The 22,741-nt window shown below is 37.5% G+C and overlaps 2 protein-coding genes across 2 annotated transcripts; one reads left to right on the top strand and one right to left on the bottom strand.

The window, feature by feature from the left end:
• Window positions 1-5,176: 5,176 nt before the first annotated feature.
• On the top strand, window positions 5,177-6,130 carry LOC138384492 (olfactory receptor 5AP2). Its single transcript, XM_069469998.1, has one exon. It carries the CDS (start codon window positions 5,177-5,179, stop codon window positions 6,128-6,130), a length of 954 nt encoding a protein of 317 aa, XP_069326099.1.
• A 6,788-nt stretch (window positions 6,131-12,918) lies between these two features.
• LOC138384977 (olfactory receptor 5M11-like) lies at window positions 12,919-13,902 on the bottom strand. The gene has a single exon (XM_069470616.1). The coding sequence runs from the start codon at window positions 13,900-13,902 to the stop codon at window positions 12,919-12,921; it is 984 nt and encodes a 327-aa protein (XP_069326717.1).
• Window positions 13,903-22,741: the final 8,839 nt, after the last annotated feature.

Below are 22,741 nucleotides of genomic sequence, written 5' to 3'. Positions count from 1 at the left end.
ACTATCAATTTTCCATAAAGTGCTGTGTTCATTTTCCCCCTACTGCTTCATGTAGGAATTTGAAAATAATGCATCAGGAAAAACGAAAACAAAATAAAACAAAAAAAGAGAGAGAGAGAGAGAGAGCAATCATTTGTCAGTATGTTCATCCCCTTTAGCAACAGAAAAAATAATCCTATCGTTGAAAATGGAAGGACTCATTTGGCTGACTTTATAATTTTATAGATGAGGAAACAGACCCAGACGTCAATCACTGAAATGCAGGAGACACCAGACTGCAGTGTTTAGAGGAGTAAGAGCTACCTTGTAAGGACACAGCACCAGCCATCAGCTCTCGAATCTGCAGCTGGGTATGTGCCAGTCAATTCATTTCTTCAATCAGAAAATGTGATTAGAAAATCATTCTCGCCTCCTTTATAGATTCCGGGCAATGTATGAGAAGGTGCTTCACTAATCATATATTACCCTGCCTGTTCCCTTTTATGCTGTATGGACAAATTCAGGCTTTACCATTTAGTACTAATGATTTCCAGCACAATACTCATCTCCTTGGCGTCATAGTTTTTCATCTGCAATTGAAGTTAAAGTGCCTAAATATTAATAACTTTCTGTAAAAATTGGTTAGAATATTTACAAAGTGCTGAATTCAATGACTGTGATGTGCTAAGTGCTTAGTGTATTTGGCCAATGTGTGTAAGTATAGATATTTACATTCAGTAGATGAGTGTGCATTTGTAACTCCTAGAAAAAATGTTTGATGCTTATTCCATAGCAAATAGAATACACTGTCTAGCAAAAGTATTACCTTAAGGAGGTAAATATAGGGAAAATATATTTTAGATTTCAATGTATCACCTGTTTTTCAAGCGTATACGAAAAGAATACTGGAGTAAAGGTCTGGAGATCCTTGTTGTAGTCCTATATTTTTTCCACTAATTAGCACTTTGATCTTGGTGTATTGCTACATTAGGTGTAGCTTCCTTATCTGTGAAATACGTGGGGTGGAGAACACAAATTCTATAGAACTTTTCATTTCTAGAATTTTCTAAATTCAGACATACAATGAGATACCTAAAAGCCAGATGACCTGTGTCTCCTTTTAACATATTAAAATGGCACGAACCTTGTGCCAGGCAGAACGCACACTCAAAGGAACACTGGGTAGTGTAATGCTCTGCCCCAATATGTCACATCACTTTCTACATACTGACCCATGACCTCACCTGTTTTCTATCTTTTGGTGACATGTTGAATGTTCTTCTTCTTTGATGGATTACATTGAACACATATTTTGAAAAGAACCCAAAGATGATGAATTACTCCTGCAGTTCTCTGAGCTACTTACTCATCCCACCCTCGCTCCTCTGTGCAGAAAGTATTTAAGTGTCAGAGTCACAGACAACTCCCAGAAGCAGTTATGGTGAAATGCTTTCTGCACTCACAGGGGACTCAAAGATTTGATAAACTATCATCCTCTAAGGAACTTCACTTTCTCTTCCTTCAACCTTAATGATGAAAGAAGGAAACACAAGGGGATTTTCTAAGGACACCCCAGAGATGACTGAATCAGTCATAAGTGCTGAATGGGCCGTTTTGTGCAGCCCAAAGATGCCTATATGATGTGATTTTAGGGGTGACTGACAAAGGCCTTTTTGCTGATGCCTTAAAGTTCTTTCAAAAAGTATGATACATTCCATGTTCTATGGAGTGGCATTGATGCATTGCTATAATGGTTTAAAAAAATTATTTATATTTAAAAACAAATACAAAGGGATACAGGGAAACTCTGGGAGCTGTTGGATATGTCCATTCTCATTTTACCACTCTATTATTACCTAAATTTCTGAAATTATTTGTACCTTACCACTGTTCCTTGTGCCGTGTGGGATCTCTCTCCCAACCTCCATCCACACTCCAATTGCACAAACCTTAATTTCATTTAATTTATCAACTTGTTCCCATATAACATTTTATACTTAAGTGAAAGTTACTTATTTATGTATTAAATAAATCTTCATTTTTTGCTACTTATGTTTTAGACTCTTCGTTGATAGGAACCTACTGTATTTTCCCTCTAAGGTAACAATATAAAAAGGCAGAGAGTTAAGACTTAACCAGCATAATGTGAATGTTTCTTGTCTGAATTCCTGGACATAAAACATCTTTTAAATCTTTGTGTCCCCCAGGATTTAGTGCAAATTGCATTGATAAAATGGTACTGAGAGACAGATTAATTATAGTGTCTTCTCAAAGTATCATAAATAATGCAAATGATACAGATATTGACACAGCTATTGACCAACTTGTTGCAGAATCTGTGTCTCTTATACAGAAGGTATGGAAGATATATTTGGGCAATAGGTCATCTCATGTCTTCAACTAGGCTATATGAGCTGATAACTTTTTCTTAGTCCAGACACTGAGGAGTATCAGGGTGAGAAAAACTCTTATTTATTGATTACATGTATTAGATGCAGCAATTCACATTCATTAATTTGTTTTGTCTCCATAGTCACCGTATAAGGTAGGCATCAGAAATGAAAAAGCTAAGGCACAAAGATTTAGTGAAATTCCCAAGGTCACACAATCAATGAGCTGCAGAGTTAGGATTCCAAGACAAGAGAGTCCTGTTCTCTCTACCTCCATGTCTCCTCCACTCAACTCCATCACCATCATCCAGGTAGCCTAACTTCTTATATTAACACCTTATAGAACCGGGGGCCAGAGGCAGAGCTAATCTGCTATTTTGTGGATTCTTTAGATTCTCCATAGGGGACCGGATCTCCAGCTGTCAGGGGAGACAGAAGAAGGATATTTAATGGTTGTTAGTAATACGGGCCTCAAAATTTATTCTCCACTGGGCCCTGGTGTCCCAAGGGTAAAGGAGAAAAATATGAAAGAGACCTGCAATTTTCTTAATGTCAGAGGGGAAAAGCAAGTAGATTACAATGAGGTGACATGAGGAATACAGTCCCCAGATACCAAAGAACAAAAAAGCATTCTACTTAAAATAAGTTAGGATGTTTACTTCAATCTGTTCTGAAGACTCTACAATTGGAAATAACTGCAAATGATGTTACAACGGCATTGCAGCAATATACCCTAGATTTTGAAATGCATTTTATCCTGATATAACACATTGGGATACTCATCTGTAAGGAAAAGTGAAAGAAAGAAAGACTCAATCTCTGCTGAATACAGATAAGTTTCTTATCACAGGGAAGCTGAAAACTGTTTCAGTTTTCCTACTTCTATAAAGGATGTTCTCTAAAGACCATTCCAACTATTCTTCCTGCTCAACCTGGGAGAATTAGAGTGAGTGCCTTTGCTAAGAAAAAAGATTTAAGGTTTTCTTTTTGTTTGCTTTTTTTCCTTTGGTGAATTTAGGCATGGGACAGGAGCAAGCAAAGCAGTCAAATAGAAGTTGAATAGTTATAAAAGGTAAGCAAAAAATATAAAGAGTTCTGTCCATTTAACTTACTGACCTGACGAAATATTCACAATCTTGTTAATTTCATCAATCACTCACCGACCTGAAGTTGCAAAAGCACTGAGTGGCTAAGAAAGTGTGTTAAACAAATGCTACGTCCATTTTTTTTTTTAATTCCAAAATTTATAAGTCATTAGGAGGAATATAAGCAGCAATAAATAGTATGATTTTAAGGTCTTTTTAAATACCAGAAATATCTCCAGAAATTTAAGTATTACTTTCAGAAACTCTTAGAAATTGAAAACCCAGATCAAGAATCTCTAGGCTACAAGGTTGACTGAAAAATCTCAGCAGAGCCAGGGGAAATATTGCAGAAAAGCAGGAAATGTATTTGCCAGAATAGGGGGGAGACAGAAGCATGTAATTCACAGTGTGAAATGTAAAAAAAAAAAAAAAAAAAAAAAAAGATATTTTTACTATCTTGCAAGTTAATGCATGTGAGTTCTAAGAAAGATAGTTTTCAGCAGCTGTAATTATATTTTCTCTTACGGAGGTATATGGCTGATTTTAATGCAGTTAAATGTATTCTAGAGTATTACTGAAACTCTGAGAATTACAATACCAAGTGCTCTGTATTAGTCCTCACGTCTGTTATTGACAAGGGCTACCTTCTGAGCTACATTTTGACAGCTAGCCTGGTAAAATTTACTCTCTTATTCCATAATCTGAAGTCACGGAAGGGGCGAGGTGCTTGAGAGGAAGTGGAGGAGCGTTCCACTGTGCCGTGGCTAAACGGCAACTTGGAGATCTGGTCTGGGCATCAACTCTGAGTTTTCTTTTTTTTTTTTTCCTCTGCTTTTCTTTCCCTATATTTGGTTTCATTATGCCTTGCTAGGGGTGAATTTTATTTCCATTTTGATTACTCGCTATTAAATTATCCCCCGGAGTCAGGATGTTGGCTGAAAACTTCCACTTGTCACTTCTGGTGTTTTCTGGTTCTCTCGTGAGCCTGTGAATCTGAGTGTGAGGGATTTTCACTGCCTTGGCTAGTTCTGTCATCTTCATCAGGGTTGTCTGCAGATTTTTACAGTATGAGTCTCTAAATATTCGAGTGAATTATTGAAAATTCTAAAAACTTAACTGATCCTTTTTTTTTCTTTGTAGATGTTAATTCTGGGAAATCAGGGTGAGGTTAGAATCATACTGGCTGTGTGAGAATATCCTTTATTCCTTTCCTTAGCCATAAATTTTTAAAGAAGCTTGTCCCTTCCCCACCCCAAGAGATTCAGCTATTTTCCTTGTCTGCTACCGGTTGATTCATTTTTTTAACTTTCAATATTTTAAATTCATTCCATCAGCACTGAGTTAAGTCTGTCAACTTTCTCCAGTTGTGTCTGGAGGGTATGTTCATGTACCAATTCTAATACTTTATTTATCATAAATAATTAAGAAAGTCATATCTTATTAATTTATTTTAATTATCCAATAAAAAGTTAATGCCAGAAGTGATTGTAGTTAATGTATGCTAAATCACTTGCCTCAAGTTCATTAGTTAGTAGGCAGCACACCTAGTACTCAGATACAAATTTGTCTACTTGACATCAAGTCCAGCATACTTTTTCTATGCCTTTCGTTTTTCACTCTTCTGTTAGAATTTTTATGCTTCATTAAAAATGTATTTATAGCTCCATTGTGTATTCATCTGACCAGACTGGATGTTCCATCTTCTCTCTTATTGCAGCTCAAATGATCAGACGTATGAAAGAAGTCCGAGGCAGAAATCAAACAGAAGTGGCAGAGTTTATCCTCTTAGGACTTTCAGACAATCCAGATATACAAGGCATCCTCTTTGCATTGTTTCTGTCCATCTATTTGGCCACCATGGTGGGTAATTTGGGGATGATCGCATTGATTAAGATCGATCCCTGTCTCCACACTCCCATGTACTTCTTTCTCAGCAGCCTCTCTTTTGTTGATGCCTCTTACTCTTCTTCTGTCACTCCCAAGATGCTGGTGAACCTCATGGCTGAGAATAAGACCATTTCTTTTAAAGGATGTGCTGCCCAGTTCTACTTCTTTGGCTCCTTCCTGGGGACTGAATGTTTCCTGCTAGCCATGATGGCTTATGACCGCTACGCAGCCATATGGAACCCCCTGCGATACCTAGTTCTCATGTCTAGGAGGATTTGCTTCTTGCTAGTAGCGACCTCATTTTTAGCAGGCTTTGGAAATGCAGCCATACACACAGGAATGACTTTCAGATTGTCTTTTTGTGGGTCTAACAGGATCAACCACTTCTACTGTGACACCCCACCCCTGCTCAAACTCTCGTGCTCTGACACCCACATCAATGGCATTGTGATCATGGCTTTCTCCAGTTTTAATGTCATAAGCTGTGTTACAATTGTCCTCATTTCCTACCTGTGCATCCTCATTGCCATCTTGAAGATGCCTTCATCAGAGGGCAGGCACAAAGCCTTCTCCACCTGTGCTTCCCACCTCATGGCTGTCACCATATTCTTTGGGACAATTCTCTTTATGTACTTGCGCCCTACATCTAGCTACTCTATGGAGCAAGACAAGGTTGTCTCTGTCTTTTATACAGTAATAATCCCCATGCTGAATCCCCTCATCTACAGCTTAAACAATAAGGATGTGAAAGAAGCCTTAAAGAAGGCTTTACAGAAACACGTATTGTGAATCCTGTTGTCTGCTATCTTGTTATGCAGAAGAAAATACAGTTTCATATTAATTTTTCTGATTGCTTAAGCTCTTTCTCTGTGCTAAAGTAGATGATTTAAAATGAGGTATACTTCTTAATCTCCTAGCATCTTAAATATATATACATGGACTCATTTAATGAATCAACATGGTGGATGAAGGTGGTGTCTGATGAAGGTATCAAAACACTTAGAATTGACTAACCTGGGCTTAAGTTTCAATTTCAATATTTAGGTTATCTCAAGCTCAGTTTTGTTATATATAGATTGGTGTCTTTGTTTGGGCAAACAAACTCTGGGGGGGATATTTGTATGCAGGAAGGTTATTGGAGAGTGTTGTGAGGAAAGCAGGGTTACACAGAATAAGTCGAATTGTGATGAATTTGCAACAGAGGAATAAGTCAATCCCACATGGTGTTCTGGAGTGGATGTGGGCCCTCACAAATATCCCAAATTGAGGAAAAAGTGTTGGTTTTGGATGTGGGTTACTCACTGGGAAGGGGCACTTGAACAAGGCAATTCCTGTTAGCAGGGGGGACTCCAGGAGTGAAAGTCAGCTGTCAACTGTCAGCTGGAATACAACTGTAAACTGACTGGGGAAAGGAGTACTTCAACCTTGAGAGGCAAATCTGGGTGCTGTGCCACCGCATCTACAATAAATAAATAAAACTACTCCTCCACTCACATGGATATCAAGAATATCAAATTAGATACACGAATGAGTCGTATCAGGTATTGTAAAATTATGTGAACCACAGCAATAATGAGGAGATATTTTAATGACTTTTGAGTTCATTGGAATATTTTGATGGTAGTAATCAATATACTTTAACTTTTTATCTCTACTCCTCCCAAGGTTTCACAAAGTTTCAATAAACTTTTAACGAATTAAATTACACATATATTGCTTGTTGTAGTGGGATGGGGAACTGTCAATACTGGAGTAATGAGACAACAGCCTTCTTTGATGACATGGCATTTTCAAGGATGTATAAATAATGAATTGCAATCAGGTAAATGTCTAGTCCCTACTTTTTTTTTTCGTTCCACCATCCATTGTCAATCATGAAGGAGAACATCAGTATTCTGCATGCTCCAGCTGACCCCACCTCATCCCTGGAGAATTTATTAGAGACCACAAGGGAGAATTTATCACATCCTAACCACCTTCAACAGTCCTCTCATATTCCCATAACTTCCACTTTCAACTGTTAACTAAGGTTTCTCTCAAAGACGTCCAAAACTATATCATGAGTTGTGTCCTCCTTCAATTTCCCTTCTAATTCTTCTACTATAATATCTATCCTTAACTTTTTCTTAATCACCAATGTAAGGAAAGTGGCCCATTATCATTCATCACTATTCTTATGTCCACATTTTCTCATTGCACTGCTGAGATTCCATGGTCCATCATATGATGACATGCTGTCAATCACCCTAAATTCCATGGTTTCATTGTCCCTCTACTCAACTCATCTGACTACATATCTACTTAGTTAAACTTAATTGTTTCTTTGCTGTGTCCTCCACTTAAACTGCTTAGTGCAATTAGAGAAAATCCCTCAGCACTCTCCGTTGTTGATCTGTTGCCTCATACTTCATCCTCCACACACACCTAGGCAGATATTTATTTTAAATAAAATAGGTTAGAGTTTACTTAAGGGATCTTTTTCTCTTTCCTTCAATAAGAAGACAAAGAGTTTTTAATATACATGTTATCAGAACATCTTGGGAGTAATCTTATTGAATGATTTACTTTCCAGGTTGTTGAGGTTTTTTGTTTGTTTGTTTGTTTGGAAAATTTATTTCACTGGTTTCTTTCTTTCTTTATTCAAATAAATTTTATTGTGTATATTTTAGGTTTTTGACACATGATCTTTTGGAGTACATGTAGATACATATAGATAACACAGTGGTTACTATAGTGAAGCATCTATCATGGTTTCTTTCTTATTCCAGCAAATGAATCACCCATGCTGAGACAAGATATGAGCAACTTTACAACAGTGTCTGAACTTATTGTCCTGGGATTCAGGGATCATCCAGAAACTTAATGTCTTCTTTTTGTGGTGTTCCCAGTTGTTTATATGCTCACTGTTTTAGGAAACCTTGGAATGATCCTATTAATCAAGATCGACTCATGTCTCCACACTCCCATGTACTTTTCCCTCAGTAACTTGTCACTTGTTGATGTCTGTTATTCTTCTATCATTGCCCCTACTATGCTGGTGAATTTCTGGGTGGAGAACCCAGTCATTTCCTTTAATGAATGTGCCACTCAATTCTTCTTCTTTGGCTCCTTTGCTGGCATTGAGTGTTTTCTGTTGGCCGTGATGGCCTATGACCATTATATGGCCAACTGCAAGCCTCTCCTGTACACGGTCCTGATGTTCCCCCACCTCAGTGCCCTCCTGGTGTTGGCTACATATCTTGCAGGCTTTATAAATGCTGCCATTCACACTGGCTTCACCTTGCAGCTGTCTTTCTGCCACTCAAATGTCATCAAATGTTTTCTGTGACATTCCACCCCTCCTGAAACTCTCTTGTTCTGACACACACGTCAATGAGGTTGTCATTTTTGCTTTTGCCAGTTTTAATGAACTGAGCTGCCTCCTGATGATTCTGGTTTCCTACCTCTACATCCTTGCTGCCATCTTGAGGATTCATTCTGCAGAAGGGAGACACAAAGCCTTCTCCACCTGTGCTTCCCACTTGATGGTGGTCACCATCTTCTTTGGGACAATCTTGTTCATGTGTCTGTGCCCCAGCTCCAGCTACTCAATGGATCAAGACAAAGTGGTGTCTGTGTTTTACACCGTGGTCATCCCCATGCTGAATCCTCTCATCTATAGTCTGAGAAACAAGGAGGTCAAAGCTTCCTTAAGCAGAATTTTTCAAACATCCTCTTTTTACTTCTCTACTTAAAATCATCAAGCCATGGGATTTTAGGACTCTAGGGGAACTTGCAAGTTACCAAATCCACCTGCATTTACCCTGGCTCTGTTTCATTGTCATGAGGCTTTTTTCTGATAGTGGAGTTGGATCAAATGTTCCAAGCATCCCGGAGAATCTTGTCATATAAATCCCACTTATTCCACAGAATTGAAATGTTCAAAAATAACCAAATATTACATTTCAATACCCTGTTCATAGGTATAGAGCCCAGTAACAAATTTTCTGAGACAGAGAAATGCTGAGTGGCAAAATGAGTAATTCCATCTTCTTCCATGTTTGAGGGCTCCTTGCATGGATGGGGATTGAACTTCCAGAGGAGAAGACATGGGGAGTAGGCTGAGCTAGATTATTTCCAGGGACTGAAACAAGGCTCAGAAACTATGTCATTCCCCAGACAGAAATATCAGAATAAATCCTGATGAAGTGCCGAAGTCCAGTGCTCCTAACCTAGGCAAGAAATCCAGACTGCTGAGTAAATAATGGTAACAAACAATAGGATAAATAGAAAGAAAAAACACAGAGTAAGAACCCTAAAGGTTCTGGGTTTAAAAAGGTATTCTGCATAATTCTTGAATATAAAATGTCAAGTTGTTTGATCTTTGCTTGAGTAAGCGGTTTAACCTTAAGGAACTATGGCAAGATGAACATTATTTCCCTAGTGCCTTGGCAAATAATTGTACATATCTATTTTACGAGTCGCTATTAAATACAGTTTGGTTTCGGTAAGTTCAAAGGTTTCAGTTTGACTGGTAGGTTTAACTGAGATGTCTCCCTAGCAGGTCTAGATTTTCTTTACAGACAGTGACCACAGAAGTGTATAATAAATGTTTTCAACTTGTGTGGATTGGATAAAATATAGTTTGTACGAATCTGGCATATATTCATCATTGAAAGACTAATTGTCATCTAAATGAAAAAGTGGTCAATTAAAAGTACCTAAGGAATAATTTTGCTTTCAGTGTTTTTGGTGAGAAATCGATCCCAAATATTATAATTTTACCATTATTTTACCTTTCAGACATTGCATATTAAGAACATATGATTTTCTTGCTCAGCCAATGGTCTTGTCCATCCTGTCATTCTTTTTTCTGGAGAAACCTTCATATTTCAAGACACAGCCCAAATATATTCTCCTTTGTCCTTCCTAAAGCGTACAGTTACACGTGCATTTTCTTGTGATTCTGTAGATAGCACAACTCTAGTGAGCTCTTACTCACAGAAACAAATCACAATACAATGTCTTGTTTGCTAACATAGTCTGAGAGCTCTGGCAGAAAAGAAACCAAAGAAACCTAATTATATCCATCTCCATGACTTCATAGTAGGCCATTAATAAAAGTCTTAAAATTAAGAAAGAAGCATTCCAATCAATGGCACAAGGTGATGGAAGACAAAATGTTGCTTCTGGCATCTGGAGCTGAAAATATTCAATAATCACAATTTTGAAAAGTCAATGTTAGAAATAGAAAGTCTTCTTATATCTAGCTGGGTAATCTGTCAGATAATGTTTTATTCTTTTAGAGTAAGTTGTCCTATTTCCTTTGAAATAAACATTTCAATAAACTGATATTCCGTATCCTGTACCTTTCATTTTACATAAAGTAAACCAATAGTAATAAAGTATTCGGTCTTTTTGCATGAAGGGACAGAAAGTGGATTCCAGCTAACATAGGCCTGCAATGAGGACTTAGCCTTAGTGTTGCCAGGTGTCTCTCCCTCTCTCTCTCTCTCTCCCCACTCCCATCCTTTCTCAAGTTATCCATTAGTTTATTCTTCTTCTCAGACTTTCCACATGATGTACCCATCGCTAGTTACACTTAAAATGACTGCATTACAGGCAAGGATGTTTCTTTTAGGAAGGACTGTGCTTGCCTGAAATGGCTCAAATGCCCATTGGATGCATGTGGTGTGTGGTATGTGTGTATTTGTGTATGTTGATCACAGGAGTGGGGACATGAATTACCAGAAGGGATCTTGCTCTACCACAGTGACTACAGTCCACTGTACATTTGTTCAGTAAAATTAAATTCCTTCCCTGCCTACTGCTCTTTTCATTAACAAATTCTAAATCTAGTCAGTGAATGCTTTAGAACTCAAAAAAATCACTGTTTATTAGTTGAGGGATTAGATGTATTCTCATATGATCCAATTTTGGGGTTCCATATTAAAATACATATTTACAACATTGTCTGTCACAGTGTTGATAGGCAGTGTTCTATTCTTCCAGCATGGAATTCTGCTAATAGAGAAGTATAAGTCTGGCCAGTATTTCACACATTGGATGCAAAGCTACCTGATGTTATATTGAAAATGGTTGATTTGAGATGGCTTTTCACATAATGAAATGGTCTACATTCCCTCAACTAGCAGGGCAAGTGTCACTACATTTTATTTTACTAAATATGCTGATTACCTATTTATTCTAATATCTTCAAAAACAAAACCAGGAGTCAGAAGCTTTTCAGTATGTTTGTGATAGTTACACATGACTACTTGGATTAAACTAGCAGCCAGACTCTCCTTATGTAGTAGAGGATCAGGAAAAAATCAGGAAACAAAATATGACAGACGACATGAGCTTTAGGATATAACATTGAGAAAGCAGCTCTTACTTCTTTGATTTTTCAATATTTCCTAGATTTGAAGGCTTCATCTGCTTTCTCCTTTCTGTCTGTGTCAAACTGCCTAACTAACATATAAACTTCATCTTTATTTGTTATACTGATCCTTCAGTGTGCCTGATTGTCAAGGAGTGTGGAGTTTGTGTGATGGATAGGATTTAGACAAGTAATTTTCCCATGAGCCTGGGTAAAACCTCTGTGGGGCCCATATCTGCACAGAGAAGGCCCGTAATTATTTGCCTTGACTCCCTACTCACTACTTAAAACTCTTTATCTAACAGTTTTTCTCCCCCTCCTTTTCTCCTTCTTGTTATCTTTTTTTCTTAATTCAAGTTTCCTTTATATTGGAAACAAAGAAAAGAGAAAAAAGATAAACTAGTTAACTTTTTGCATATTCTAATTGAATCAATTGTTAAAAAAAATACCATATGGATCCGAACTTGCACTATATCCAAGGTATGTCTGTATTTAAAATTAAGAGACATCCAAAATTTGGCAAAATTTGTTTCTAAATCAAGAATGGGTGTCTCTCATTAAGAAGATAATCTGTTTTGTTTGAAGAAAATTAATGAAACATATCACAGGGTCAAGAAAACATGTAAAATATTATGTTCTTTGCTGAAATCATAAAGTAGATATTGTTTTAAATTCAAGATAAGTAGCCATAAAAGTTCACCAAGGTCTGAAATTAGAGATCTGAGTTTCTTTTGAGAAAATAATCAGCTTTCACTAAAAGAAACTATTAACATATCCCATGAATGTAAATCATTTTCTTATTCAGAAAATATTTTGTAAATTATTTCACTTTGCTGTTGAGAGTAGCTAAGAGATGCTCAATATTGATGACCTAGGAAGTAAAAGGAGGGATTTATCTGCTAACTAATCAAGCAGAAATAAATTCTCAAGTAGGAGACCCTGCTTAATCATAAACAGTTGACTTCTGTTGTTGTGTTTCCTATCAATCATCACTTCCAAACAAATTTAACATTCCTTATTTCCATTAGACTTCCACTTGATCCTAAGTTATGAATATACAAAAACATTGTTTATTCCAGAGAATTGCATTTAAGAAGAACCAGTGAGGGATACTTGATCCTAAGTTATGAATATACGAAAACATTGTTTATTCCAGAGAATTGCATTTAAGAACTAATGAGGGATACTTTTTGATTATTTTAAGACTCATTTTTTTTTATTGGGAGACTGTAGATATTGAACTTTTCTCCATTTTACCAAGATTTCTCATAAACATTCTTTTCAAAGCCCGTTTCACATCCTTGTTTCTCAGGCTATATATAAATGGATTCAGCATGGGACTCACAAAAATACAAAACACTGACACAATTTTTCCTTGCTCTACAGATCGCTCATTTGCTGGTCTCAGATACATGCAGAATAGGGATCCATAGAACATAGTGACAGCTGTCAGGTGGGAGCCACAGGTGGAGAAGGCTTTGCGCTGCCCTTCACTGGAACGGATCCTCATAATAGTGATGAAAATGAAAACGTAGGAGACGAGGATGATGAGCAGGGAGCCTGTGAGGTTAATCCCTGCGGACACAAACAGGGCAGTTTGCTTTATGTAAGTGTCAGAACAGGTCAACATTAAGAGGGGTGGGTCAGCACAGTAGAAATGGTTGATGGTGTTGGGTCCACAAAAGGACAAGCGAGACGTCAGTATTACCTGCATTGTGCCCACCATGGAACCCCAGAGGTAGGGGAAAGTCACCAGGCAGATGCAAACTGGCCTGGACATTTTGCTGCTGTAACGTAGGGGGTTGCAGATTGCCATGTAGCGGTCGTAGGCCATGGCTCCAAGCATGTAATACTCCGTAAGGAGCAGAGTCACGAAAACAAAACACTGGGCCAGACACCCAGTGTAGGAGATGGTCTTCTTCTCAGACAAGAAATTAACAAGCATCTGAGGAGAGACATTAGTGGTGTAAAAAATATCCACACATGCTAAATGGGTGAGGAAAAAATACATGGGGGTTTGCAGCCGGGGAGTCAGTCTGATTAGAGAAATCATCCCAAAGTTCCCGGTCAGGGTGATGAGGTAAATCAGGAGAAACACCACAAAAAGGATGGGCTGCAGCTCGGGCTGACTGGTCAGTCCCAGAAGAATAAACTCAGTTGCCTCAGTGCCATTGTGTTTGGGATCTAACTTGGTCTTCATATTCTCTAGTTAGAAAAGAAGAATATGTCAGAAAAGAAAAGGAAAAGAAATTATATGAAATCTAAGAATAGGCAAAATCAAACAGACTGGTTTTGAAAAGAAGATTACAAAGGCTATCTCCCTCAGACATGGAAGATTTCAGTAGTTGCCTTCAAGTGGTTTGTGCTACTGGTTAAAGTAAACAATACAAAATATTTTGAAGTCTATGCACTATACGGCACTGGTTGTTTTGCAACTCCCGCCTCTGCTCTGCTAACACACATGGGATTTGACTCAGCTCATTGATGTTCCTAGTTAGATTACAGAATCAGGACCCCTGATTCTCAAACACGGCTACAGCCATCGTCTGATTATGACACAAATACTTGCTCATGGAATGGGGTGAATGAGTGACTCCCTCTGGACTGGTTCCATCATTGCCTGAAAAGGTGAACCTTCTGTAAATTGGGAGACCACGTATTTCTTGAGAATTTATTGTATATACATTCAAGCTCAGTTTCTTCCTCATTTCTTACTTTTCAACAGCCATAAGCATCTAATGGTCCCTTGGTGTTCTTTCCACCCTAATTCCCTTTTTTCCAAATTAACAACTGATCTTTTGGATTGTTTTTTCACCTAGTATGCACTTTTATCTCATAAATCTCATTATATCCCAATATTTCATATTGCATATTTATATTTTAGCTTATCTCAGATCCTTGACTTAACACCTTATATTTGAACCATCAAAAAGTCTTGTCAGTTCTACCTTCAAAATATTTCATACTTAATTGCAAAAAATGCTTGTCAGCATTTTCTCTGCCAGCAGTCATGTCTAAGATAAAATGATCTCCTGTCTGAGTTACTGCCGTAGTTTTCATTATTTCACACTTATAATCCTCTATTCTGCAATGCAAGCCAGTGAGATTTTAGTCCCAGTCCAACCCAGGTGGGGCACACACATTTGAATATTTTTAACCATCTTCCACATGATTGTAATGCACAGTCAGTGTTGTAGGCCCGTCAACCTAGACGGTTGAAATGACCTGTTGAAACTACGTAAGATTTTTTACACAGGTTTTACCCCCTGGCAGCTTACACTCTCGCCTTACAAGAAGATTCTGAGATATTGCCACAAAATCTTCCCTCCCCCATCCCAAGTATAAAAATTGTTTTCATCAATGCACATAAAACTCTTCTCCATCAGTTTGGAAGAGGGTAAAGCCCCAGGCTCTGACATTAGCCCCCATAGAATTCTGTTGGCTCTAAAAACCTTGAAAAGAGAAAATCTTTCTGAGAGCCTCCATGATCCTATCTCAAATCTTCTTGCACTCAGAAAAGGAAAAAAACTTTCTTATCAAGGGTTACATCATCTTATTGTTTATTACACACAGCCCAGGGTTTGACTTGTGGGATAGGATGAAAAATGTGTATCCCATAAATCACAAGTTGTGAAATAGACCCTGATATAGTTATGTTTCAAGTTATAAAATGTGGGGAGTGGGAGAGAAGGACCCTGTCTTATCATTCCCACTGACATATTCACAGATCTAAAAATGCCAGTGCAGATGGTGTGTGGTGAAAGGTATCTAAGGATTTTTCAGTCACGCATTATATAACATAACCTACAATACCAGGGACTTCCACCAGATGGACCCATCTCATATTGTTAAGAGACACCCCCCCCTCCCCTTTTCACTCCCTGGTGCTCTCTCAATTCAAGGGAAACGTGAGGAAATGGGAGGAATAAGGAGAATAATAATGACATGTACAAAATTGTTCCAGTTTAAATAATAGGATTACCCCAATTATGCTTAAGGTGGGGAAGAATCAAAGTTCCATGTACAATTCAGGGGGAAAAAAACCCCATAAAAACACAACTTGAAGCTATATAGAACCTCTTCTGAGAACTTTGGCCAAGTGGCATGCTTCAGCTGAAAGCTCAGCAAAATCCATAGCAACGTTGGAAGGTAAACGGTAGAGAAAGGAGTACTCCCTAGGAACAAAACAATGTCAACCTGTTTTGATGATCCTGGTACAGCAATGTCATCATATTTCAGTGCAAACCTGAATTGGAGAAACCTAAGGGAAGTCCCTAGACATGAGGAAGGAAAGGTATTCACAGTTATTTGTTTTTTCTTCTCACCCTTACCTTTACACTCATTTTTTATCCAAATCTCTTAACACTTTTCTCTTAGTAATAATTGTATGAAATCGTTAAAGGTATAGGGAGTGGGACTATATTTTCTTGTGCCAAATTCTAGGGATCCAGATTTGGAGAAGTCACAGAAGTTAAGAGAGAAGTATGCCTTTTAGAATTCCAAGAACTGACTAAAGCTCAACTTGTAAGCCTACTCTAAATTGTAGCTGTATTATAACTAATGGATCTGTAACCAAGGTCAGAGATGGTTGCTGGGCCTATCTGACATCCTAATACACCACTAGTCACCTGCTGTCTTTGTCAGAGAGAGTCTGTGTCTATGGTTTTGTGTTAGTGTGGCAATTCTTATGGCCACGATAAATTCCATTTTGTGGTCAAAAGAATAAAAGAGAAATCAAACCAAATTTCTTATGACTACTTGATTTTCAAAACAGCCAGACTTACCTGTGGAGGTAAAGTAATTTCTTATCCTCCTAGAAAGTCCCAAAAGAAGGAGGATTTATACCTGAATGGCTAACCTTGGGAGACTCATCCCTGAAGCATTAATCAAGAAATCACATAGGTGGATGGGTGTATACCTACATGATGAGTGCGACGCGCACTGTCTGGGGAATGGACACGCTTGAAGCTCTGACTCGGGGGGATGGAGGGGGCATGGACAATATAAATAACCTGAACTTTTGTACCCCCATAATAAGCTGAAAAAAAAAAGAGAAATCACATAGGGATATGATTAGGGCTCCCTCTGGACGTATTTACGAAAGTCACATTTTAATGGAGTTTATCATTAGATGTATGTAGTGTTTTTCAGTAAATCCAAAAATACCCGGTACAAATTTTGATATTGGAATTCATTACAGGGAAGATAAAAAAGCATTCCATTTTTACCCAAAAAGGCAGATAAAAATGATTCTATTCCATTCCAATCTAAAGACCTGTGCTTTGACTCTGCTCATTATATCCTCAGCTAGAATAGTCTTTTCCTCTTCTGAATGCCCATAGTGGTTTTCTCTGGCTCTCAGGTAGTATTTACCTCCTTTTATAATTTTTCTATTTCTTCTATTGGACTTCTATCTGAGGATAGAATTATTGTCAAGCTCATCCTGATATCGCCTGTGGAGATCTGCACAACATTTTGTGTGCACAGCTAATGTTTATTGAAGAGTTATTGAATAAACAACTAAATGGTGATGATTAGTTTAAATAAAATTAGCTCAAGCAGATGTATTAGCAAAGGCCGCTTATATGCACATATGTTTAATTTCTGATTCCAGAGATATATTGGCTCATATAACGTTCCCTTTTTGATCCTTCCATTATCTACACTAATATTTGAAATCAGAGCAAAGTCCTAGTACCTCTGGGTCAGATTCAGAATAACACTATTTGAATAATAATAAAAATGATATACTATATCTTGCATATGACTAAGACAACCTTACTCTCCTGAACTCCATTGACCATTATAAAGGAAAGAAAGTAAAAAGCTCAAAGCGTGGCCCTTCAGCACAGGCATACTAATGAGTGGAGACGTAAAGCAAAAGAAAATTTAAGACCTTAGCAGATCTCTTTGAGACAGAATGTCCCGATCTCCCTGCCCTAGGCTTTGGCCCTGAATCAACTTGTTGGGGAGCCAAAGCAAACTTTGGGCTCAGTTTATTTAGGCAGTTCATACCTGGATTGGAGCTATTATTTCCACATTCTTCAGTTTCCACATGGCATGAACAGTATTCAAATTTCCAAATTTCCAGCATGCCCCTAATAGGGGAGTATAAAAATTGCTAAGATTTGATCACTAAGAACTAAGATGTCATGATTTGGACATGTTGTACTAATGAAGATGAGTCTTACACAGCAGACTTCCTGGAGTGGATATAAAGGTACCTAAGGCGGAGATTTGTAGCTCCCATGAAAATCAAGATGCAGCTGGGTAAGCAGGAAGATTAACAGGCTATGTCCAGCCAGGAGAGAGAAATGACCCTGAGATGCACTTGTCATGGCAGGTGACAGCAGAGCAAATGCTAACCAGGCAGACTAGAAGCCAAGAACACCAGAGAACAGCACCAGATATAGATCTAAGCTACCCTTCCCCATTGATTCAGGCCTCATAAGTAAAAGAAGGCAAAACAGGATTAAAATCTGAATGACTGGATATTTCCCTAAAGAGGAAGTTCAAAAGAAGTTATTTAAATCACTAGAAACCCATTGTCCACAATTCCATGTAATATGTAATTATGTCTTGATACAAGGACCCAGGTAATGTAAAAATTAAAGGTAATTGGTCATTATAATTTTTTTTCCTAAAAAGAAACATGAAAACTATTTACATACCAGTTTCCATAAACATTCAAAGAATAAACAAAAAAAAAATACATGCTAGGGTGGGCAAAAATGTTACTACAGTTTAAAAAAAAATCCTGCATATACCCTTTATTTTGTCATTCTGGAAATGTGTTTTTGTCTAGTTGATTAATTGAAATGGGTGAAAGTACTAATATAGTAGTATCCATTACATTTGTAATACTTAGTCATAAAGCCAAGCTGCTATCAAATTTTGATTAAATATGTTGGTTAGGAGAAATTATGTTTTAATGTTTGGTGAAGAAAATGTTTTCTCACTTAAGGTGATACATTGTGTCCATCATACAGGGTGTCCCAAAAGTCTCCATACAAAGGAAAAATTTTGTAATGAATGTTTTGTAAATAAAGGTGCATTTAGCTACAATTTCTCATTTTCTCCATATCTCTGGATTTTCCTAAATTCAGGTTGGACAAATAGAATTAATTGGATTTATGGCACATCCACTATAAAAATCATATTTTGAAATTGTGTTTTACCACATCTCTGCTCATCTGGATGGAGCTTCTATGGAAGTTAAAAGCAGTTACAGAGAATTTACAGGTTGCATTTTCACATTTTCTTTATATCATCTGGTGGCAGAGCACATGCATTTGCAATTCTTAGTATGACAGCTACTATCATCTCTTGAGTACTTATCAAATAATGGCCACTTATGTGCTAAGCATTTTAAAATGGATATTTATATTCATTCCCAAAGAAAAACAAAGTTTATTGAACACATGCATTGTCCTTATGATAGACATTAGTGTTTATATCTTACAGATAAAACACCTAAAACTCAGAGGAATTAAATAATTGTTTTTTAAGGGCACAGCAAGGGCTTGGTTTCAAATAAAAAATATTATTATTATAGATATTTCTGGGCTGCTCTGAAAACACCCCCAAACCATATAGGTTTATTAAGCTGGTGAGTGGGTAACTATAATATGCTTACAAATAATTATGTTAATGAGACTGTTGTAAAATTTATGAATATAAAATATACATGACAAAGATACATATGCAAATATTTTATAGGGAAAAGACTCACAGGGGAAACTCAAAACTATTATAGTTTCCAGGCAAAAAGGATAGAGTCAGGTACTAGGTTGATAGTGGTTGATGAGATAAAAGGAAGTCAGAGCCATGACTTGCTTTCCTTGTATCATGCACTTCCCATTCACAGCACCATCTCAAAGTTGTCATTTATATTCAGGGAACAAATTAATAAAATTCTGGAAGATTTTTAAAAACAGATCTCCAATATTTTCAAAGTATCATTGCTAGCTTCTTTGCTGTTCCTTGCAATCAAGTCAATTTCTTTCTTCTACTTTTGATTGTAGGAAAATTTGATTTTTGAGATATTTTAAAAGTCATGGAGATGATGTTAATATTTAGCCATGGAAAGCACTGGGAATGGGAGGAGAAAATTAAGGGGACTCAGAGATGTCTGGAATACATACATACTTGCAAGGCAGTAGCAAGCATGATGAAAAGGATTGAGGCGGAGGGTTGAATGACTGGACAGAACATTTTAAGGGGCACTTTGTGATGATCTCCCTACCTGAGAGTGAATGGAGATTGGTAAAATTTATGAAAAGAGTTATTGAAGCTGCCCAGCTGTTTATATGAAGCATCCTCTTCTCTTTGTGATAGAAACGGATACTGAGGCTGGTCATGAGTCTGGAAAGGGGAGAGGGGAAGAAGTTTATCCTGCTGTTCTGCTGTATCTGAGGGATTTCAGTTTAGAGGGAAGGAGCAGAAAAGCCTGTCATAGCCACATTCTCAAATCCAAATTTGCCTGCAGTAATGCTAATAATTTTAATATCTGATACATATGTGTAGTCCTTAATTGAATCAAGATCCAGAAGGAGGGGGATTCAATGACCCCTTTAAGCACCAACAATGGGGAACCCCAAATATCTGAAGCCTTTAACAAAAATAATATTTATTATAATAATTATTATGACTGCTACTGCCTCCACTGCAACCCTTATTGAATAAGTACTATCTGGGTCAGAGATGCGGCATAAAACAAAATTCTACTCAGATAGTTTAGCTGAAGGGAATTCACTGAAAAGATAGAGCATCTAGCATGGTTCAAGAAATCAGCCAAGGAAGCTGACACACCTGGAGGCTAAGTGCAGAAACCAATTTCCACCCTGAGGCCTGAAGGACCAAGGGCAGTGGCTACTGTCACCAGAGCTCCGTGAGAACTGGAGCCAGGAAAAAAAAATCCCTTGTTACTTTCTTCCCCAACACACACCCCAGCAGGAGTCCTCCTTGGAGGGATGCAGGCACGCTAGCACACATTGAGGCACACATCTAGCACATATTCCTGTTTATATTGAAGCAGGAAGGGAATGAGAAAGAAATTGAGTTATTTCTTCCTCCTTCCCACTTTTGACTTCCTGATGGTTCCTCCCATGTGCAGTCAGGGAAAACCAGATAACAAAAAGCTCTATTGATGCAGTCCACAGGGGTTAAACTCCAGGTGGACAATGCAAGGCAGAGAAGAAAAGACAATAGATCCAGATGGGAGTAGAGTGGTAAAGGAAGAATCACCAGCACACCAATATTATCTGTAACCCACAATGTTCCGTAGATGTGTATTATCATCCCTATTAAAAAGATGAAGGCACAAGGCTCAAAATCAGTAAATAGTCCAAATTCAGCGAAAGTTAATTGATCATACAATGGTTTTCCACACTGTAGAACTTTCTCTCTATATCGTGGGTATGCTATCCTACAGGTTGTAAACAAGGAAACTTAATATTTCCCCAAAACAAAATATATTAAGTCATTCAAGAGTAAAGTAAAATAAATAATGAATCCCATTGCTTCATCATTCTGGGGAGATTTGGCTCCCTAATGACCTTGGGTAGTGGGCAAAACTGATGCCTTCAACGAGCTTAGGAGTTTCAGAGGACTGGAAAAATAATAGTTCTTCATAATTTGAATGAATTTTTGCTAGAAATAATTGAACCATAGGGATTTAATCCTTAGGTGACAATTTCATTATAAACTCTTCAGGTTCTTCTTATTCATTCTGTCGTCATGAAATCACTCATCCTTCTCAGGTAGGATTAGACTTTCTAATATTTTGGAATCTAGAAATAAATATTTTATTCAATAAAAATAAATTGAGCCAAAATATATTCTAATTAATTAGCAAAAGTCTCTATGAAAATGTTACTATTCTTAGAGTACGGTGTTTACAGAGTGTTTACATAATGGAATCTGAACTAGACCAAAGAGAACATTAACTTCATCAGTGCTTATTGACTGCCTCCAATTGGGAAAGCACTAAGCTAGGCACCCTTGAGTCTACAACCAGATTAGGTAACATCCTTGTCCCTAAAGAAGCTCACACTTTGATGTTGAGTCTTGTTGCAGACCAGACCTGGATCCTTCATCAAATAATGCAAGCAGTTCACAGCTTATTAAACCCTTACTATTAATACATGCCAGACATATTTTAAAAATATTCCCTGAATTAACTCTCTTGTCTGGAGAGGACTGCTATTAGTAACCAAATTTTGCGTATGAGAAAAGTGAAGCACAGAGAGGTCAGTCACTTGCCCTAGGCCACACAGCTCGGAACTAGAGGAATCTGGATTTCCACTCTGAAAGTGTGACTGCAAACTCTCAGTGACTGTTATACTCTGCGGAGGCTCAATAATCAACCATGTTTACTCTCTCACTTCATGAAGAAAAAAAAAGGTGTGGTATTAAATAATCTTTCTGATTTTTTTTTTCTGCGTTAACGCTACTTTTTATCATTATAAACATTGAATCATGTAATGTTCTGTACCCCCTTCATGAAGAACAGGCCGTTTTTAGGCTTATCATCTATATTAATTATTTAAAGTTAATGAAAAGTACGTTTTATGAAGGAAAATTTTCTAAATTTATTTTTCCACTTCAAATTGAACCACGAACACACACGAAGGAAGCACAACCCTGTTTAAAACCAGAGTCCAACTTTTTGGACTCTTTGGGCAGAAAGTGTTTATGTGAGAATGTCTCAGGGCAAGGCAAATGTCAGGAGGGCAAAGTCTCAGATGTCCCCAAAGCCACTTCTATCTACTTGCAAAAGTTTCCCTCTGAGATGTCCTTGCTCAAACCAGAAGGACGCTGTGTTCTTTTTCTTAGAAGTAAGGCTATTACATATAAAGTACTCAGTTAAATTGTCCGGACTTCTCATTGCTTGCATTACGTCATCTCCCCATGGTAAAAAGATGGAGATATTAATTATTTTGAACTTGATTAATATTTCAATAAATAGAGGCTAATGAAAATACCATTTTAGAACCAAAAGAATATTTTCCTATTTGGCAATTATTATTAAAATTCAG

The sequence above is a fragment of the Eulemur rufifrons genome, chromosome 6 (genome assembly GCF_041146395.1).
Source record: "Eulemur rufifrons isolate Redbay chromosome 6, OSU_ERuf_1, whole genome shotgun sequence".
Classification (NCBI taxonomy): Eukaryota; Metazoa; Chordata; class Mammalia; order Primates; family Lemuridae; genus Eulemur; species Eulemur rufifrons.
This window is presented reverse-complemented; position numbering and strand designations above follow the sequence as displayed.

What these genes read in the sequence shown, in the direction of transcription:
- LOC138384492 (XM_069469998.1), top strand. Translation starts at nt 5,177, where the DNA reads ATGATCAGACGTATGAAAGAAGTCCGAGGCAGAAATCAAACAGAAGTG.
- LOC138384977 (XM_069470616.1), bottom strand. Translation starts at nt 13,902, where the DNA reads ATGAAGACCAAGTTAGATCCCAAACACAATGGCACTGAGGCAACTGAG.